The sequence below is a fragment of the Equus asinus genome, chromosome 12, assembly GCF_041296235.1.
Source record: "Equus asinus isolate D_3611 breed Donkey chromosome 12, EquAss-T2T_v2, whole genome shotgun sequence".
Lineage (NCBI taxonomy): Eukaryota > Metazoa > Chordata > Mammalia > Perissodactyla > Equidae > Equus > Equus asinus.
Window position 1 is genome coordinate 59,390,656 of NC_091801.1, and position 22,318 is coordinate 59,412,973.

General features: G+C 34.9%; 1 protein-coding gene across 5 annotated transcripts in view; it reads right to left on the reverse strand.

Annotated features, from left to right (window-relative positions):
- Window positions 1-22,318, reverse strand: part of CSMD3 (CUB and Sushi multiple domains 3) — a 1,176,027-nt gene that overhangs the window by 625,323 nt on the left and 528,386 nt on the right. For all 5 annotated transcript variants that reach the window (XM_044781000.2, XM_014843283.3, XM_070481504.1 and 2 more), the window contains one exon: window positions 10,635-10,759. In XM_044781000.2, coding sequence (XP_044636935.2) covers window positions 10,635-10,759 — 125 coding nt within the window. The remainder of the gene's footprint in view (window positions 1-10,634; window positions 10,760-22,318) is intronic.

Genomic DNA, 22,318 nt, shown 5'->3' on the forward strand with positions numbered 1-22,318 from the left:
CAATGGTAAATGAGAAGGTTTTCAGAAGGCATTCCTTCTAGTCTTATAGAAAGCCATGTTTGATCCTTGGGAAAGCAGATTTAGAAAAGCAATAAAACGTTCCTCATTTCCTTTGCTTTAAGATTTTTATATCTAAAGATTTAGTTGGCTTTTTTTCCTTAGAATTTGGTGCAAATAGCCAGGGAGACGTGAGGTGCACTAATGGTTTTTAATAGTAACAATATCATAACACCCATAGTATTTATTTTCAGAATAAATATATAATTATGGATCCTGCTAAGCATAAATATTTATCCTTCAAAAGTTGAAGTAGAGACTTACCGAAGGCCAAGAAAATGACCACGAACTTTGAATAATTTTAAATGAGTTCAGACATCACTTTTAAAATTGGGGAGCATATGAAATCATTCAAGATACGTTTTTATTTCTTGTGTCAGAACTAAGAAAATAATTTTCTAGTGAAACAGCACTCAGGAAAAAAAATCATCCATAAATATTCACTTTATATAATAGGATGTGTGAAATTTAAAATGTTTTTTTAAAAGTAAAATAATTGAAGTGATAAGCCATAAAGCAAATGCTGCATAAACTGGATCATCAACAGACAACAAGGAAAGGAAGTGCAAAAGCAATGCATATGTTGAAATGTTGGCACTTTTGACAAACTTTAGAAAGAATTCATGTTTCATAAAGTCACATTTAGTTATTTAATTTTCTTCTCAAAATTATTTCCATGCTGCAAACCTACATTTGTCTTGTCTTGTTTTCTTGGAATAAATAAGTGAAAGGTGGCTGAAATGGACAGCAGGAGTGCAAATGAAATGAAGCTCGTTCAGTTGTGACCCCATTTCATTTCTTCCCAAGACACACTTATCTCAAAAGCAAATCGGTGCCATGTCCAGCTGGTAATACATGATAAGTATGAAAATGAGTCCATCTTTGACGTTTAACATGCAAATTTATATTGCTCTCAGTATCTGGACGTGTCCAGTAAGAAGAGGAAGTGGTGAGCTGCTGCTTCGGCTCAGTAACCTGAATGCATCAAACTTTCGCTTTGCCACTCTCTAGAACAGGAATATGATATGTGTAACTGAATGTTCCAACCAGCCTGCCAGTGAGTACATTACTCCCTGGGAGTGAGGGCGACTTCCTAAGAAAACAGAATATTATTTTAAGCTGTTTCTCGAATCCTCAATACAGTTAAATTGGTCAATTTATCTCTGAGGGGATATATTAACTGAATTATTCTACAGGGACTTTGACTTAATTGGTGTGGGTTGGGACCTGGGCATGGGTTTTTATTTTAAAATTATTTTAAAAGCTTTCCAGATGATTGTAATGTGCAGCCTGGGAAGAGGACCGCTGGGCTAAATGAAAGCCTCAGGCTACGCTTGCTTCTCAGAGGCTGACTGCTTGGGGACTTCCCCCAGTTCCCTATTCCTATCAATTTCATCTGCAGTTCCATCCTACTTCAGCACAGAACTGTTGGATTTCTTTCTCTCCTCAGATAACCTCACCTACTTTACAGAAAAAAAAATGGGGGAGGAGGGAAGTGCACCATTTGAGAATGATGTCTTCTTCTGTTTCCCACCTGTAAAATTATCTATACCTTCAACAGTTGCTTTCTCAGGTCTCCCACCTCAAAGGAGAGGGTGTGTTATTTCTTATCCAAGAGCAACGTCATCCCCTCTATTCTGAGTCCCAGACCCTTTATGTCCCAGAACGGTATCTTTCAATTTGCCCAGCTCTCACCTGTACCTTCAACCTCTCACAAACACTGGATCTTTGCCATCATTATTTAAATCTCTCACATCTTAAAAACAATCTTTCCCCAACAGCATGCCCCTCTTGCCTTTGCTTCATAGTCAAGCTTCTGCTTTTCACTTTAAGCCTCAATTTTCTCACTTCATTACTCCTCAACTACAGCCATGTGTCTTCCATACCAACAATTCCAATGAAAATGATTTTACCAAGGGCACTAGTGACCTCTTGGTTGTTGAATTCAATGAGTTCTTATTTTCTCAACCATTTTGCAGAATTTAACAATATTGACCACATCTCATTTATAAAATCTCTCCTCCCTGTGTTTGCCATACCACCATTCCCTATAGTTACCCATCTCTGTTTCTAGCTGCTCCTTTTTTTAGTCTCCTTCACAGGCTCAACTTCCCCTTCTTATACCCTATATATTGGTGTCTCCCTCAGTTTATATCTCTTCTAACTCTACTCTGTCTTTCTCTTATCACTGACTTAATCTAAAATCATACTGATTTTTACCTGATTTGTTCAGTTCTATTCTATGCTTCCTACATTGCATCTAGCCTAGTGGGAAACCAGGCACTCATTCATTCAAGTATTTGTAAGTGTGCCTGCCATCTGCTGTACATTGCTAGTTGCTAGAGATGCTGATGTTATATACCTAGATTCACAAAAATTATTATAAGACTAGCTGAGCAGTAGAACATGGTTCATCCTTTAACAAAAGGAAAGGAATAAAAAATCAAAACATTTGTGATAAAGTCCGTATGTTCACATCAAGAATAAAAACCGATTTTTAAAAATTTCAAATAAATTCAACTTAAATATTAAAAATTTCCCACTTCTCACCAATCATGTCTGTGTATATTTTGCCTATGCCTTGTGTTTCCTCTTTGGTGTCTCTGTCTTTCTCAGGTTTGCATCTTTTTTCACTTCACATTGTATCTTTCACTTGCATGGTACAATTCTATACTTTGAGTGCATATACAAAGTATCAGACATTCTAGAAATCACACTGTGATCATTTTCTCTACAGATTCTCCTGCCCAGAAGCAGTTCTACTGCTATGTTAAAACAAAAGGGAGAAGCTATGTAAGGGAGTCCTAATTCCGCTATCCTTCTCCAGTCTTTTTATGTGACCAGAATTAGTGGAAAGGCTATTAAGTCATCATAGATACACCATAGGTATTCCAGGTGCTTTGTGCTAACAGCACATCCTGTCAGCAAACAGGAAATAAAGCTTTCTACATTGCAGGAGAATTTTGATGGATTGTACAGATTTACTACAAACACAAAAAACATCATTTCATTTAAAAAATTATTTGAAATTCTCTTTCTAATGGGTAGTTTGTCCTGAAAACTTTAAATTCTTTGTGCTGATTTCATTAGTTTTCCATTTGTTCATCCTTGCGTAAAGATAACACATTTCAGGTTTTTTCCTTGATTCAGCCAAAACATCCATTATTTATTTAGTTATTACTTTTATTTCCTTAGTTATTTGTGCTTTGGTCATGACATAGTACACTTTATCCCCATTAAATTTCAAATCCTCAGGTCGTTAAAATTATATATGCTAAACATTAAAGAGTTGTTTCCTGTTTATTTTTCTCTCCCAACTCTCTTAGAATTGTTATCAATTAATTTTAAGAATTAAAATATTTATTTTCCATTTAAAAACTCTCAAAACTATAATCCTTAGCACATAGCAGAATCAAGAATCACACTACAATCAACTTTATTTTGAAAGATATAGTTTAAAATCAATATATTATAGGGGTGTGTTTAATATTAAGCAAATGTATGAACAAAAATAATTATCTTAATATGAAATCATATTTTTAATAGTAAATGAGGTATGAAAGATCCACAGAATCTAAATTACTTTGAAGCAGTTTTATAATTGATAACTACAATTTTGGCACCTAATAAAAGGAATATTTGTCTATTTTTAAAGTGCTACCTAAAACACAGTGAAATAGAGAACTATAATATTCTGTTAGCAATAGTTTATCAGATTTATTATTATTATTATTGTTGCCTGCTGTGTGCCAGAAAGTGAGATAAACACTAGGCCTGCAAAGGTAAAGAAGAACATTGCTATGGATTGAATATTGTGTCCTCCCCACCCCCAAGTTTGTTTGTTGAATTCTAACACCCAATGTGATGGTATTAGGAGATAGGGCCTTTAGAAGGTGATTAGGTGATAAGGTTCAGTCTTCATGAATGGATTAGTGCCCTTATAAAAGTGACTCAAGAGAGATCCCTCACTCCTTCTGCCATGTGAGGTCACAGTTGGAAGGTTGCAATAAGCAAGCTGGTCCTGATCAGACATGATATGGAACATCCCCAGCCTCCAGAATTGTGATAAATAAACGTTTATTGTTTATAAGCCACTCAGTTTATGGTATTTTTGTTATAACTGCCGAAGCAGACTATGACAACATTGGATGAAAAATAACCTTAACATGTTCTAAAGTCCATAAAAACAGTATTTGTACTTAAGAATATTTAGAATTACAACTTGAAGAAGTCTATAGTAATCACCTTGTACATATACCCTCATCAATTTACAAGAAAGCAAACTGAAGCCCAGGAAAAGTTAAGGAACATGAGCAAGGTCATACTGCCAGGAGATGGGTGAGTTGTAAACAGAAAGATTTCATGTGGAGACCTTCCCTCCTATAAACCAAACCAAAATGGAGTCATTTACTTGCTAAGTATTTGCATATTTTTCTAATAATTTGTGAGGTAGGCAAGATGTTTGGAATGCATTGCTGAACAACTGCTGGAAGAGTACCATTGAAAAGCAAAATTTCTAATTGTTCAGGTAATTTTGAATCTTAAATGATATAGACAAATGCATCATTATTAATCTCCATCAAATAACATGTAAATGCTATTTTATCATTGAAATATGTTCACTGTTAGAGCTCAGTAAAATTTATTTGCTTATGAAATTATATAATAAATTTATAACTATTGTTTTTAGAAAAATATTACCTTCAAGAAACATGAATGTATGATAAATATCCATATCTAGACCATCTGTCTATCTTCTTCACCATACGTCACTCTATTAATTGCCAATATCATTGCTATTATGCATCATCTCATCTGTAACATTAGTCCATGAAACTAAGAAGGCATCAAGAATAACTACAGAAAAACACCTGCTATAAGTGTTTGTGGTTGATAAATTTCAGCAGGTTCCGGTTCGCTCTTGGACAAAATTTTCTAATTGTTTCTGCATAACAGGAAGCCTTCTACCAGAGCAACTTTCTCTGGTTACAATCAACAAATTACTATCTTCTTAAACTGTTTGTTATAATTAATTAAGTCTCTCCACAATATTTATTCAAAATGTTTATTTAGCAACTCTTAAGTACACAAAAATATGGCCATAATGGTCACTGGGCAAAACATTGTGAAGACGAATAAAATATGAGTAGGAACTTAAAGCATATGTGAAGGAATATCGAAAACTATAAGACCCCAGAAGCTCTTACTAACTACTGGTTAGTGAGGGTCACAGCTCTTAGGTCTGGCAGCAGTTATCTACTACATAAACTGTAGGTCCTTTTTTTACTTTGTATATGATTAAAGGAATTGAGCTTCATTATGATCCTTCCATTTAATCAAAAGCAATAGATGGATAGATCACATTGGTAACTGTCTTCTTCTTGGTAACGGTCAAAACAAAACCATTCAAAATTCAAGTACTTTAGAAGAGTTGATTATTTTGTTCTTTCTGAGGTGGTTTTGGTTGAAGAAGCAAGTCTACTGCCCATGAAATGATGAGGAACAACTGCCAAAAAGAGTAGAACTAAATGTTAAATTTTGTGGTGAAGACAGTAAATGTGACATAACGTTTAAAAAGGGGGAGATAAAGAATAGTTAAAGTAGGAAGGAATTTTTGGAGGAGGTGAAAGCTGGTAAAACTTTGAAAGGTGTGCAGAATATGGTTAACAGGTGTGCTTTCATTCAGGACAGGTCAGACGTATATGAAAATTAGGGGGGTGATATTGAGATGCCTGGGATAAACTTTTGGTAAGTGTTAAAGAAACAAGTGGATAAACACAAATCATGAATGATTTTGGAAATCAGATGAGTTAACAATCATTATCAGCAGCAGCACCATCACAATCACTAGGACCTTTATCCCTAAGTGTTTGTGTTTCAGCCCATATACTAAGTGCTTTTATATGGATTACCACATTCCATTCTCATGCAAATTCTTAACTCCTTATGAAGTAGATACTGATATATTGTAATACTTCTTTTACAGAAAAGAAATCTGACAATTATAAAGAGGGTATATTACTGAAGTAGAAGATCACGGATTTGAACTGAAATAGTCTGATACCTGAGTTCATATTCTTAATTATTTAATTTTATTCGATCACAGTATGAAATTGAGAAACAACACAGGGACTTGAACATTCCTGAGACACAATAAAATTGAGATCTTGATGGGATTAGTCTATCAGCAATATGTATGATAAATTGTAGTCCAAATAAAAAGCTATGGGATAGTTGCAGTACTGGAACTACATAATGGTGATAATGGAATTGAGGTTTAGGGCTGCTTCCAGAAACACTTCAGAGGAGTTACATAATACAATCTTCCCAATCTTATCTCATTTTATAATCTTTCATATACCCAACCAAACTGGAATGCCCATCCTCCTCCACTTTATTCCCCAGATCTGCCAGTTTACTTTGTGATTTTACTCATGGATATTGTCTATATTTGAAATGTCTTCCAACTCCCTCTGTTGAAATCCAAAATAATTTCCAAGTTCTGCCCATATGTCACTTCCTCCATCTCAATGCCTGACTGTCTCCAAACAGGGAAATAATCTTCCACAAGTGAATTTTGCAGAGGATTGTACCTCTCTCACAAACAAAACAGTCTACTATATATTACAGAGTTCTGTATTTATGCCTTGAAATCAATAAAAAATAATAAAAACCATTACATACTGTGCATCCCCCATAGTATTTAATCTGGTGTACCTACTAATGTTCATTAATGTTTACAGAATTCAAAATAAATCAATCAGTATATTAATAAGTGAATAAGAAAATAATTGGATGATTGATTGAATAAAGAAATTAAAAGGTGACTCTCTGATTTTTACCACAGTTTCCAGTATTTTTGTATTTCTTTTGTCTTCTTTTCTAACCTTCTCTTAATCACCCCTTCCATTACTCCCACTAGTGGTTCATGCCCTTGTGGCTTAACACACAAAAGCCTTGGTTATTTGGGGCCGTCCAAATATGGAGATTGAATATTAGTCAAAATTTTTTGTCCAATTGATCAATATTAACTGTCTTAAATAAGTTTCCTAGCTAACAAATTATCAACTCTCAAATAAATGCTGTTTCTTTGAATATCATAAATGTCTAAAATAAACATTCTATATACCATTCAGATGCATAAGTCTGCTTATTTGCATAAGCTCCAGCTTTTGGATATCTATTGCATTTCCAACAAAGGAATAATTGTTTCCATAAGTGTAAACTGGCAAATGTCTCGTATACATATCCCATTTAGGGAATAACAATTATTGTCTGGGTTTGTGTAAAATCCATTAATATTAATTTCTGAATTGCTCTTTTTCTTTTAATTCATAATTTGTTGTTTGTGTGAAGTTTCAGTCCCTTTAAAATCACCATTTCTTGATTGCTCAACCATGCAATACATAGACAGCAGCTATATTAATAACCTCTCAAAGGTGCAGTGCACTGATACTGCTATTTATGCTGCCGTCTAGAAAAAAGCATATTTATTCCATCCAAGCACCCATGAGACATGAAACTATTTTTTGTTCAGACTCATAGTAGATAGTCATTTTAAAACTTCAATTACTATTTCAGTATGTTCCTTCCATTACTGTTTCCAGCACCACAGCCAGTAATTTCTAATAGCAAAGTGTATTTTATAAACCATGCACACATATGCCTTGCAGGCAATGAGCAAATAAAACTGTGTATAAATGATTAATATCTGCATAAAAAGCATAAAATTTAGATAAAATAATATCAATATATGAAGGCTGAACACGCAAATTTTATACCTTACAGCAATGTCTGTTGAATGAATAGAATATATATCAATCATCACCTATCTTGGGATAGAAGAAAAGTAATCATACATTAATACTCAGCAAATATTTCTTGAGATTTAAGTCAGTACAGAGTTCTTTGCGTTATAGGGTTTATGAAAAATAACAAAATAATGTAACATTATTTCTGCCTTTGAACAATTTACAATCATAATAAATATGGTTCATTCTTTTTATTGAAATGAGTCTTAAAGGAAAAAAGATGGTTTACAGTCTCAATCTTATTTTATGTAGACCTTAACTTCCGTGATCTGACTATAACTTCTCTTCTTGCCTGAGATTTTGTTCATGCATTAACATTAATCTCCTTTTCTTGAATCTATCCTCTATTTTCCCATTCTTTCTTGCCATCAAAAAATGCACACATCTAATTTATGTAGAACTGAAGCAGGATATTTGAATACACCAATTTGAACCATAATTTTCACTATATTGTCCCTTATAACTATAATTTGTCTTGAGTGGAGGACACCATAAGAAATCGACCTTATATCTTTTCCTGTTCTAGTCATTGCCAGGATATCAATGAAAGGAACTCCAATAATACTTATTACTCAGTGTACATCTTATAAAGAACAATGCAAGATGTTTCAGACCTCAAAGCCAGGAAAAAGTTTGCTTTTGTGGCATCCAGTTGTATGTGTATTTCATAGAGAATGGTTTCCATGGAAACTTGTCAGGTTTCCCTATTTGTTTGGCAGCTGTTATATTTAAGTCTAGTGTGTAAACCATTTTTTTCCTTCTGTGTTATTGCTTCAGTTATTATTATTATTTTTATTGAGGTAACATTGGTTTATAACTATATAAATTTCAGATGTACATCATTACATTTCAACTTCTGTATAGACTACATCATGTTCATCACCAAAATTCTAGTCACCATCCATCAGCATTTACATGTGCCCTTTTACCCTTCCCCACTCCCCCACCTCTCTTCCCCTCTGGTTGTTTACCAACTCATATGTAAGCTTTTGTTTAGGATGATATAACTATTTTACTTTATTTTCTCATTATCCCCATTTCACTATGTTCTATGTTATTGCACTATATGTCATTTGTAAGCCTTTGAAAATGAGAAAGATAATGAATAAACATCTACCTGTGACAGGAAAGTTTTACAAGGAACTTGAGATGAAGCTAGGTTGTTTCTTCTTACTTTGGGTTGCCAATACCAAGTGAGTGGAATTTACCTTTTGTTTCCATTTTATCATTTATCATTTCCATTTTATCATTCTCTTTAATGCTCTGAAATCTGGCTTCTCTCTCCATTCTATGAATAGTCTTTCTTTTTTCTTTCCTTTGTTTTTCTTTCTTTTTTTTGTGAGGAAGATTGGCCCTGAGCTATCATTTATTGCCAATCTTTCTTTTTTCGCTTGAGGAAGATTGTCACTGAGCTAACATCGGTGCCAATCTTCCTCTATTTTATGTAGGATGCCACCACAGCATGGCTTGACAAGTGGTGCTAGCTCTGCATCCGGGATCTGAACCCATGAACCCCAGGCTGCCAAAGCAGAGGCCGCAAACTTAACCACCATGCCACTGGGCCAGCCCGTGAACAGTCTTTCTTAAGAATGTTAGTATTTTCCAGGCATTTAAGCTGGGAAAGTGATTGGATCTCTAGGCCTTATATTCCTCTTTTCTGAAATGGAGATAACAATGCCTCCATTGGCTTGTTTTGAAGATTAAATGACAGAGTATATGCAGTGGTTAACACAGTGCCTGGCACATACTAAGTGCTTAAAAAAAACTTGCTGCTGATGACAACATCATAGTTACTGTGGATAATCTTCCATTTAGTTCCATCTTTCAGTTTCTTTATGTTCATTAATAGCATAAAATTTTTCTAGTCTCATAGTCTCAAATATCACTTTTGACTCTTTCCTGTAATTTTCTCTTTGCATATCTAGCCAGTTGTAAAATTCTTTGTCTTTTTCCCTTTACAGTAACTCTCAAGTTTCTCCCTTCTCTATCCCCCTGATATCAACCTCATTCTATCTGAGAGGAATCTACAGGGTATGGTGACTCAGTGAAAATGTTCCCTGAGGGAGAAGAAGAACTAACAGAATTTTGAGTAACAAGACACTGAAATATGCAAAGATGCCATGATTAAAAACAACAACAAACAAGCAATCAAGAGTGCTAGCAGGCCAGGATGACGTATTCATTTTCAAACACAGCTTAATAAAGTTTAGAAAAAAAGAGGCCTCATTTAATTTATATGGAAATAAATAATTTGTAGAAAGGTGGTGGGAGTAAATCTTACCTGCAATTACTGGTAAAAGCGAGAGCACTCACTGATTTGTCTTCGTTTAAATTAACTAACTATAGACCCTGTGCTCTACCTCCACTGCCACCAATATCACTACTGTTGGACACATAAGCAATTAAAATGGCAAATCATACAAGTGGAGGTAGAATTATGGTTAAAAAAATATCCATATCATCCATACCAATGCCTATAAAGGGTAATTTGTGATAAAAGAAAAATAGCCAGTGAAGTTTCCATTGCCTTATCTTACATGTTTTTATGCTCCAAACTAATTAGATCAGGAAATTCTTGGGAAACTAACATAGTGGTTCACATATTACAGATTTTCAATAAATGTTGTTAAATATATGAGGTAAATATTTCCTTAAAGACTGAATTTCTGTTCAAAGATTTAATTGAAATTTATACTCAAAGGAACAAACTTCAAACTATTAAAATGTGATTAAGAGAGTATTTTTATTTTAAAGACTTCTTTTTACCTTTACAGACAGGCCTGTGATCACTCCAAGCGGCAAAGACTTCAGCTATCCGTTGACAGGTGATGCTCTTAGCGCCCTGTAGGACATAATCTTCATCACAAGAAAACTGCACAGTTGATCCAAGGCTAAAATTGAACAAAGGATTAAAAAAGAAGATTAGAAGCATATAACATAAAGATTAGGCTCCACTTCTACTTGAAATATCCAATAGGTCAAAAATGTCCCATAGTGACAAAAAAGTACCTTTCTACTCAGAAAACAAACTATGAAAATACGACTTGTATAAATGTTTAATAAAAGTCATAAACAGATGAATCTACTGTAAGTCAATAACATGCAGACACTAGTAGGAATTGTGGTTAGCTGTCACCAAGTTTAATTATCTTATTACTAGTTGTAAAAGCCAAGGTTAAATAATTGACTAAATTTCCCATTCTAAGGAAGTGGTAAATGTGAAGCAAAAAGTGGACTTTCCAGCTTGAAACCCAGGATTCAAATGGTGTGTATTCACACCACATTACAGCACTTCTCCAGCAGATATTTATATGTGTATTCATTTGGACATATATTTGCGCATCCACCTCTATATGCATGTATATATACACACATACATATTTAGGGATACAAAATGGTGCTGATTGTTTTTCAAATAAAATCCATCCACCATTTATTATTTAACCTATTACTATTTGGATTTTGCTTCCCTTTCCACGGAAAGTGAATTACTAAAACAATCATGTTTTTAATCCCTAATTGATAAGCATAATGGATGATTTCTGAAATAAAAAAAAAAAAACCGGCCATGAATTTTCTTTCTTAAAATCCTTAAACAGCAACTCGGCAGCAAAAATAAATAAATAAAGTCCAATTTCCTTAACATGACATAAAAAGCTTTCTAGCAGTAAATCCCCACCAACCTTTCCAGCTCATTTCTAACCCAGTGCCACAAGTGATTAGCATCTCTAGCAGCTTACTGTTTCTGCACAGGCCATGCATTTTTCCATCTGCACTGCTCTCCCTGCCCCCTCTGCCTGGAGGGCATTACCTGCACCCTCTTGCCCAGCCTGTGCCTGGACAGCTCCTCTTGAGCTTCCTGAGCTTGTCACACAGAGGGATTACATGATCACATTTCTGTTGTAAGAAGATATCTCTGGAACAGTGTGGAGGACAGTTTTAAAGGAAGGTTAATTAGAGAAAGGGAGGCCAGTAAGAAATAATTCAAATAGTGTAGGCCAAGGATTGGCAAACTATGTCCTGAAGGCCAAATCTGGTCCACTGCCTGCTTTTGTACAGCTCAGGAGATAAAAATGATCTTTACACTTTTAAACACTTTTTTAAAAATCACAAAAAGAATATTTTATAAAATGTAAAAACTGTGTTAAATTCAGATTTTAATGTCTACAAATAAAGTTTTGTTGGAACATAGCCACACTCTTTCATTTACATTTTATCCATGGCTGTTTTCATACTACAATGTCAGAGGTGAGTAGTTGCAATGGAGATTCGTTGGCCTACAAATGATACAATATTTACTACCTAACTCTGCAGAAAAAGCTGGCCAACCTCTCTGGTCTAGGCTAAAGATGACAAAAGACCTGAACTAAAGGGTGGCATGGCTCTAGGCATTAGAATCTACTCTCCTCTGGAGCCATTATCCTTTTTTCTCTCATTCTTTCTTTTTTAAAAGTGGTTTCATTTTAAATAGAAAACACATCCAGAAAAGTGTACAAAATAAAATGCACAGCTCAGTGAATTATCATGAATTAGACACCCATATAACCAAGAAATAGATTATCCTCTGGGACTTCTTATTGACTCCAAGTTTTACTTAGACTACTCTATAGCCTGAGCAGCCTTACAAGTTTACCAAAAGAGCAATTCTCCGTCTTTTCGTACTTCCCTATCCCAGTAAATGGAAACTCCATCCTTCTAGTTGAAGGTCCAAAAACCTTGGAGTTCTTCTCAACTCATCTTTTTCTCTTAGTTTTCATATCCACCCCATCGAGCAAATCCTGTCAGCAACACTTTCAAAATCGAGAACTTCCCATTTCTCACCTCTACACTGTCACCACCCTCATCTGAGCCACCATAATTTGTCCTCTATATTACTGCCAATAGTTCTTTTTGCTATGGTGTTGGTTTCCTGTTTCTGTTCTTGACTCCCTGCAATCTATCCTTAAGTAGTGTCCACAACAATCTTTTTAAAACATAGTTCAAATAATGCCATTCCCCAGTGTCAAATCTTCTAACATTTCTCCATTTCACTCAGAGTAAAGGCAATACTCTTATAACGGCCTATGTGATCTGCCCATTCTAATTTTCAGAACTCATTTCCACTTTCTTCCTGAATCTCTGTTCTTTAGAAACATTGGCTTCCTTGCTCTGGCTTGAAAATGTTAAGCATACACTTGGCTCAAGGTCTTTACATTTGCTTGTATATCAGTTTGGAAAATACTTCCTCCAGGAGTCCATATCTGTTATTTTCTTCACATGCGACCTTATCATAAGGCCCTCCTTGACTATTCTCTTTAAAACAGCTACTCCAACCCATTATCTTCTTCCACGTCATTTCCTTTACACTATCTGATGCTTGTGTATTTGTCTACTTATTGTGTCTCTCATCCCACTAGAAAAACTCTCATCCCACTAGAATATGTTTTCCAACCTGTCAAACGTATCCTAGTATACAGTAAGTTGTTAAATACTTAAATATATATATTTTGAGAAACACTGAATAAATGCTATCTTTATAAAATATATTTACAATAAAGATAAATATGTATCTTTAATAATGTAGATTTATTATCTAAAATGGCCTAATCAAGATACCACATCTCTATTATTGGTCAAAATTATTCTTGGGTAAGATACTCTCTCAAGGCTATTTTAACTGCTTATAATCCACATGCACTCACCTCCCACCACTTGATACATTTGCTGTGTTCCAGAAACAATAAGGAAAATAAATGATTACAACACAGCAAATGAAGGAGACAGGGGTATGAAATTAAGTTAAGGAAACAATCAGAGACTGGGGGCAGATCATTTACGAATTGGTAGGCCATAGTAAGGATATTAACCTTTACCCTGAGAGAACTGGGCAGTTACTGTAGGACTGTGAGCCAAAGGAATGACATTATGTTACTTTATGTTTTAAAGTGATCATACTGGCTGCTGAGTGAAGAATAAACTTTGAGGGGGCAAAGGCAGAAGCAGGGAGATTAATTAACTAGCTGTTGCAGTTATCCTAGCTTTTATGGAGATGATATGATGGTGACTTGTACTAGGGAGATAGTAGTTAGAAACTAATGATGGCAAAACAAAAAAAAAAATAAGGCCTTAGGTTAGGGCTTGGTCCACAGAAGTCATTTTAATTACTATTTTCTCACTAACAATGAATTAATGATTCTGTCAAGGTCATCATATTTGATCACAGATGAACATAATACTCTAGTTTAACCAGACTCTTGGTGTTAAAGTAAAAAACTGCATCTCGTTTAAGCAACAAGTGTTTGAGCTTGTTTCTTTTGATTATGGTAAACCAATTCACTTAGCCTGGAGAGAGGCAATTGGTAATAATAAATACATAAGTGCTTTGCTACAATACTATGCCAACGATGGTCTCTAAAGTTTCTACCCTTCTCCTCACCCAAAGATTAGCAATCCCAATAATTTTTTCTCCAATTAATACACCAAGGGAAGTAGTTTAGAGTTGTGGTTAACAGTTTAAGCTGCAGAATCAGAGAAATCTTCCAAATCCTAAACCTTCTCTTTCCCAACTTTATGGCTTTGAGAAAGTAAAAATCTCTATAAGCCTCAGCGTCCTCATCTGTCGTGACCACATAATGACACATCATTTGCAAAGTACACAGTACTTAAGACATATCTGGCACTCAATTATTTCCCTCAGTCATGGCAATAATTGTGAAATTCATTAATTCTCCCCCACTATTAAAGGAAAGACTATTTATTTGGCATCTGCAAGCACCTCCACCCAGGATCACAGCTACCCTTTAACATGTTCTAGACCAAAAATATAAAAGTGCAAAACAACACAGAGAGGGCAGAAATCAATGGAATAAGAAGTCTTTTCAGTAGCATCCAGGCTCAATGATATCCAGGAAATGGGTATCTTGAAGAAATGCACTGTGTTTTCATTTTACAAACTGCTTTAATATTTGAATCAAACAAAGAAAATTTATAACGAAGTTTCATTAAAAATATGTATTACTAGGAAAGTATGTAGTTATACTGAATTGACAATAAAGGAAGACCATCTGTACACCCATTGTAATTTCTATGTCACCACTGAAGACATCTGCCCTGCCCAGCTAAACAAAACCTTCCACTTTAGTAGGTTACTCAATCTCATATAACATTCCAAAATAAATGATTGAACACATTTTTAATTTGAAAGTATCAAATCATCAAGCATATGATATGCAGTTGCATAATTGGGAAAACAAGTATTATCTTTTTTAAAACTATGGTTATTACTGCAAAACACATTATAACATCAAAGCTGTCACTAATACAGAGAGGAACTAATACAGATATGGAAGGACAAATGGTGGTGGTTGGGTCAGAGATGAGGATTTAAGAAACAAGGGAGCAAGGAATATCGACAGCATTATACCAAGAGCAAATCTGTATTTAAGTTTTGTTTTCCTTTTTTTGAGGAGGATTAGCCCTGAGCAAACTGCTGCCACTCCTCCTTTTTGCCGAGGAAGAATGGTCCTGAGCTAACATCCATGCCCATCTGCCTCTACTTTATACGTGGGATGCCTACCACAGCATGGCTTTTGCCAAGCAGTGCTATGTCCGCACCTGGGATCCGAACTGGTGAACCCTGGACCACTGAGAAGCAAAACATACGAACTTAACCGCTGCGCCAGCGGGCCGGCCCCTAAGTATTTTTGTCGTTATTTTTTGGGGGGATGATTTAAAGGTCCAGACCATTTCCTGACAGATACAGAAATTCCCCACTAGGGCAGATGTATATTTTTCAAAATTATTACTGTACAAGTAGAAATTATCCAGGCAAGAAGGACGACCTAAAAATTAAAGCATCTGCAAACCATTTCTGAAGTAAAAAAAACCCAAAATACTAAACATGCAGAAAATTACTATCATCAAAATGATCTAAAAAATACAAGTTTAGTATCTTTGAAAATCAAATGATTCTTTAAATGAATTTAAATGAATAATTTCAAAAATGATTAATTGCACATTAGAAATTCTGAGGTTATGGGGCCACCCGACTGGTGCAGCAGTTAAGTTTGCACATTCTGCTTCAGCGGCCTGGGGTTTGCCAGTTTGGATCCCGGGTGCGGACCTGCACACTGCTTGTGAAACCACGCTGTGGCAGGCATCCCACATATAAAATAGAGGATGATGGGCACAGATGTTAACTCAGGGCCAGTTTTCCTTGACAAAAAGAGGAGGATTGGTGACAGATGTTAGCCCAGGCCTAATCTTCCGTGGGGGAAAAAAAAAGAAATTCTGAGGTTACTTTTATCAAAATGAGATTTGGAATAAGAAATTTTTACAATATGACAGTTTTCTTCCTAAAACTACAGAAGTGATTTGTGATTATTGTAGAAAATTTTGAAAATAAAAATTAGAAAATAAAAGTGAAAATTACTTTAAGCTCTACAAAACACGTTTTTAATCTAACTCCAGAATTCCAGTTCTTTTCCTATTCATATTCGTTCTCTCTTCCTTCCTCCCTGTAAAAACGGAGCAAATGTCTCTCTTTATAGAAAGGCTATTTCTCCACCTGGTCTTGGATTCAGTACATCTCTCCTTCTCGTTACCTGTACCATTAATTATTCTCTCTCTTTCTTGAATATTCAGCCTGTCATTTTAAGCTGGAAGCAAAAGTGGTGATATTAATCCATTTATTAGGAAATTGTAGAAATTACATGTTCATACAATTTATTCTGCAGGGATGATAAATAACTTTATTTTCAAAATATGTTGTTTTCATTCTAAATTATATTGATAAGTTTTTTAGATATTTTAAAAGGTTTTAGGGGGCCGGCCTGGTGGCGCAGTGGTTAAGTTTGCATGTTCTGCTTCTCGGCGGCCCAGAGTTCGCCGGTTCGGATCCCGGGTGCGGACATGGCACCACTTGGCAAAAAGCCATGCTGTGGTAGGCGTCCCACGTATAAAGCAGAGGAAGATGGGCACGGATGTAAGCTCAGGGCCAGTCTTCCTCAGCAAAAAGAGGAGGATTGGCAGTAGTTAGCTCAGGGCTAATAGTCCTCAAAAAAAAAAAAAAAAATTCTATGTTGAAAGTGACAAATACACCCAATAAAACTGGTATTTTTTTTTAAAAAAAGGTTTTAAACTCTACTAAACTTTTCTTTAAAAAATAAAAGAACATCATAGTCTTTTTATATGTATTGCTCATTTCATTGTCCTTATAAAATTAATATCATTCCTTTCCAAAGGTAATATCAGCAGAACCAAGTCTATGCCAAAATACAAGGAAAATCCAATTCAGCATTCACACACCTTCATATTTTAGTTTCCTGATCTACTGTCTTCTTTACACTGTTGGTTACGATCAGTTTGGATATTGTTCCTGAGTATCTTGGCTTGTGCAATTTTAAAAGTCACTCACTATCTCAATCAATATTGAAACCAACTTCTACCCTCTTAATGCCCCCAAACTTGGTCTCTTGTGTATAATTTAAAGCATACCTCGAAGGTGATGTTGCTACCTGCCCCACCTCTCCAGTACTTCATTTCACTTCAGCTTAAATTCTGTCACCAAGAATAAATCCTTATGGTTTTATTTTATATATTTATATACTTCTATGAAACAATACAATAGGTTGAGAAATGGAGCAATTCCAAATGGGGCAATATCCTGGAAAAAGGAACCATCCCAGAGGAATGGGTTGTTCAGAAAGAAACACAAAAGCACTAGGCAAGCACATTAATGTGGACTTTCCTATTCAAACAGCTCTTAATTAGCTAAACAGCTAACTAAGTTAAAAGCAAAAGCCATTAAAAAGAGTTATAATTGTGTACCTTCAGCAAAAAAAGGACAATAATTATTATCATAAAGCCCTTTTACCTTCCAAAATTAACTCTTCAGATTTCTCAAAAATCCTTGCTATTACACTTGATAAGATTTCAAGATATTAAAATTCAGTAGAATTATGCCAAAAAAATGACAACTAAAGATTTTATTTTTATCTTGATATTTGTTTATTTTTTCTGGAGAATATGAGATAAATCCTTGCCACTTTGTGCTTCATTTTTTGGGTTTTTTTACATGTTACATTCAACAATTACCAGATCAAATTTTACGTCTTGACTGAGTGTGGCTTTTTTATAGATGTTCAATCCTGGATAAGCACAGTGTTTTTACATTACAAGTGAAGTACCTACCATACAGATCCAAAACTGTGTTATAAAGCAAGAGAAAGGCACATAGTAGGATAATGATATTCTTTGATGGAAAAACAGGAATAAATTAGTAAATAATGCTTTTGAGGGATAGTAGTAAAAAGAGGAAGCAGCAGAATATTCAGAAAAATCACAACATACACACACTTAAGTGAGAAAATAAAATGTATTTAAAAATCAAAACATAAACTTTAGCCTGTGATAGAAATATTTATATGAGATGAGTTAAAATCATTTGAGAATAATAAACTTTTCCAATAGTATTAATTGAAAAGCTATAATACGTTTGGCACCATTTTTGTTGTCATAACCATAGAAAAGAGAGTGGTTGATGGGATTAGGAATTAGAATCGGATTATATAATCCTTGCAACTCAAAATGTAAAATAAAATTAGTGAAAAAACTAAGGCCTGAAAAGTTTTAATGCTATGGTGTTAGGTTGGTAAGTTTAAGAATAATTTTCACAGCATGCTGTTTTGAAGTTCACATGTAGGTTCATCCATAAAATATGCCTCCCATAGACATAATCACAAAATAAGGCAAGGTTAACATGGCGTTCTTGACATATTAGCTATAACTGCACCCATTGCTGTTCTACCCCTCCTCCCTGCACTCCTGCACTCATATTAGCTATGAACTAAATAATGTAATGAAGATAACCCTATTTGTCTCTAATTTTTCAAAGCTTAGGTTATTCTCAAACTTTGATATTTTAATTTGGTAACCAAATAATTGTAAAAAAGCCCCCAAATCACTGTGACCTTGTGTTTAAAAATAGCTGTCATAGAGGAATAAATCAATTGAAGTGGATGTTTAAATAGTTAAAGTGAAATTCACCTCAGAGTAAGAAAAAATTCCAGAGACATAGATGAGTTGAACCTCGTGATACACAATGTTATAAATGATCCCAGGCAATCAAGTTGTTTTTTTTAAATCTTGGAATAATTTTTTAAAAGAATATTAAGAATTATTATTTGAATAGGGCATTCTAGTTTACAAAGCACTTTCCTGTACAAAATCTCATTTGATCTACTTTTGTCTCAGTTACCAATGTCAGATATTCTCTCCCCAAAGAAGTAAAAATACGCAAAAGTACCTACAAAGCACTTTGTGGGTAATATTTAAAGTGCAAAGAATAATACACAATGCAATTACTTCATTGTTTGTGAACTGCTCAATGTTTCACAGATTGGAAGGACAACTTTGATTGAACAATGACCACCCAAATTTAATATTTATATATTAAATCCTACAGGGAGATGCTGACAATTGATAATAAATTATTGCATATGTCAGTAATGTAAATTTGGCATATTAAGTTGCAACTACCATATTAAGCCTATAATATAAAATAAACTGAATTTTTTCATATTTAGTCTATCAGCATTATAGCCCACTGAGGAAAATTTGAAATACATTGGATTAGATTATCTCTAGGTACATTCTAGCTGTAACATTTCATGAATCAATCTGATTTTTATTAAAGTAAATCTGCCAAAAGAAATATACCTCAAATACTTCATCATGTTTTTATGTCACTGTGCCTTTTTCAATAAATAGTGTCTAACTTTAAAGTTAGGTGTGTTTACCTTTTAAATCATTCTGATTTAACATAATGACTGCGCTATAAGGCAATTCCTCTAATACGTATATTATGCAAAGTACATTATTCTGATTAAAATAATTTTGCAATTAATGTCTCCCCTATTAGTGAGAATACCTTTCCAGCAAAAAAAACCTAACTAAAACTTAAGAAATAGTGCTTTAGTAAATGTTAGGCAATTCTTAATATCAGCTTTCTGAAGTTCAAACTAGGGGTTAGGGAGTAGAGAGTGACATGGAAATTATCAGATCACCTCTCAGGTTTTTATCCTAGCTATAAAATTCAGTAAGACTGTAAGAATAGATAATGTGATAAAATATAAATAGTTATGTAAAATATTATTCAGTGGTGTATGACAATAAAGAATGTCTTCGTAATTCAGAATTGGGATATGGATTCTCTTAACTTTAAAAGAAAAATAAGCCAAGCATTCTATGACATACAATGAATATTTCAGATTTTTCACTGCAGCTCTGCTAGTTGTTACAACATAACTGACCATGACTGTTAGGGAAGACAGGGTCCTGTATCTACCATCTTTGCACTAGTCCTGCACCATCTCTCCATGAACTACTAGGTCAAATGGCAACCGTAATGCACAAAACTAGAGAAATACAAACAGAGTGTATCGCTCTCTGCTTCTCTGAATCACAAATCAGAGAAGAGTTCTATATGATGATATCTGTGTAAGCAGAAATGAGTGAGTGAACTTCTATCGTAAAGTTATTAATATTAATTGGATCTGAGAAGTTGAACTTAGAGTGATACAATCACATTATTTTAGATTTTTAAAAGAATTCCAAATTATCTCATGGTCAAATTGGTTCCCAGTATGTCAGACTTAGTGAGTTCCAAGAGTATGAACTAGTGAATGGTTAAAAGATGGTTTTGGAGTAGAAAGATGGAAGCTAAGGGGAATCTAAAAGACAACCCCACAGACAGAAGACAGGTATACTGAGGTGTGCTAAAGGGCCGGGAAGACTAGCAGAAACATTTAATGAATCACTGGGATACAAGCTGAAGACTATAAACTCCTAGAGGAAAGTATTATGTTTCACTAATCCTCTTATCTCCTACATCCGAAATCTAGCCCAGTGTCTGCTACGTAAGTACACCGGAGGCATCTGGTGAGTACAAGAGTGAAAGGAAACGCTGGGATAAGTCATGCTAGTTTAGATGTAGAGCCTAGAGAGATTTGCTGATATTCTGAAGTGTAGGTACAAATACCATATCGTTTGTCTGGATTCAAACAATGGATGGAGAAGTAGCTGGTTCATGGAACACTCTCGCTAAAATACAAAATAAAAGGGGCCAGCACCCATTTTTATTTTAGATTTTTTTCTGCCTTTCCTTACTGCCAAAATTGCAGTTCCCAAACTATGTGGAGCACATCAGCTTGCTGCAGTGAACAAACAGGTGGCTGCAGTGTACTTCAAGTTTTTGAAGGAAACAGAGACATCTATCATACACTGTGCAAACTACTAGCTTGAGATAGTTCACAGTTTCAACATTAGATCACTATATTTCTTTCAATGACATTATATCTTTCTGATGCTGGATTTTCAGCAGGTGCTGTGATAAAAAGAAAGTACCATGCCATTTCACTGTGGGACAGGAAATGAGACTGGTGATATCCAATTTGATTCCAAGGTTTGAGATGTTATGCAGTACACAACAGCACTAAGTTGTTAGAACATAAATTTGTAAGACAAAACTACTTAATAAACGGAAGTGTTAGGTATTTCTTTGGGCCTGGGGAGCCATGAAAAAAATGACTGAGATACTAAAGGCACTGTGATCCAAAACAACTGGGAACTTCTTGTGCTAAAATATTATACTCCATGTTATAAGTCTGTTTCTTCTTGTATAGCAGTGTTTTTCAAAGTGTGTCTGGGACCACAGACATTGTAATCCCAGGGGGTTGGATCTTCTCACGTATTCAGACATACTGACCACACCTCATGTGTCCAAAAGGTGAAGCTCAAGAAAGTGAATTTTTATACTGAAATTTCTAGATGATTCCAATATATGAAGATGTTTGAGAATAAACAACTTAGTAGTTAGCTGGAAGTCTGGGTCAGGTGAGTCTAGCAATAAAGCAAGTACCCAGTCTGTACATATCTTAGAAATAATAGCTACTATTAAATATCATGTGGAAAGCTCTATAGAGGTTACATATTACTTTCTGGATAAAGTATGAGATCTTTGGAAGAGAAAGTAAGGGTGACTCACGGCCTGGCTGCTTCCTATCACTTTCACCTTATCGTCTACAATATGTGCACCCACGTCCACCTTGGCAATCTACCAGTCCCCCTCCAACACACACATACCAAGCCATCCTTCTAGATACCCATTTATTCACGCATTCACTTGCAAACTTTTTTTTTTTTTTTACCTTTTTAAAGTGTACAGTTTACTGGGTTTTAGTATATTCACAAAGTTACACAACATCACCACTATCTAATTTCAGAATTCTTTCATCACCCCCCAAAAAAACCCATATCAATTAGCAATCACTCCTCATTACCCCCAGAGGTGGCTGGCCCACCTAGTGGAGTTTGGAGGGAATATTGGCAGAGCACCTGCTGCATCTGCTACACATGGCTTCAACCTCCTTCTTACAAATCTCTATCTCTAGCCTTGTCTCTTTCTTTAACCA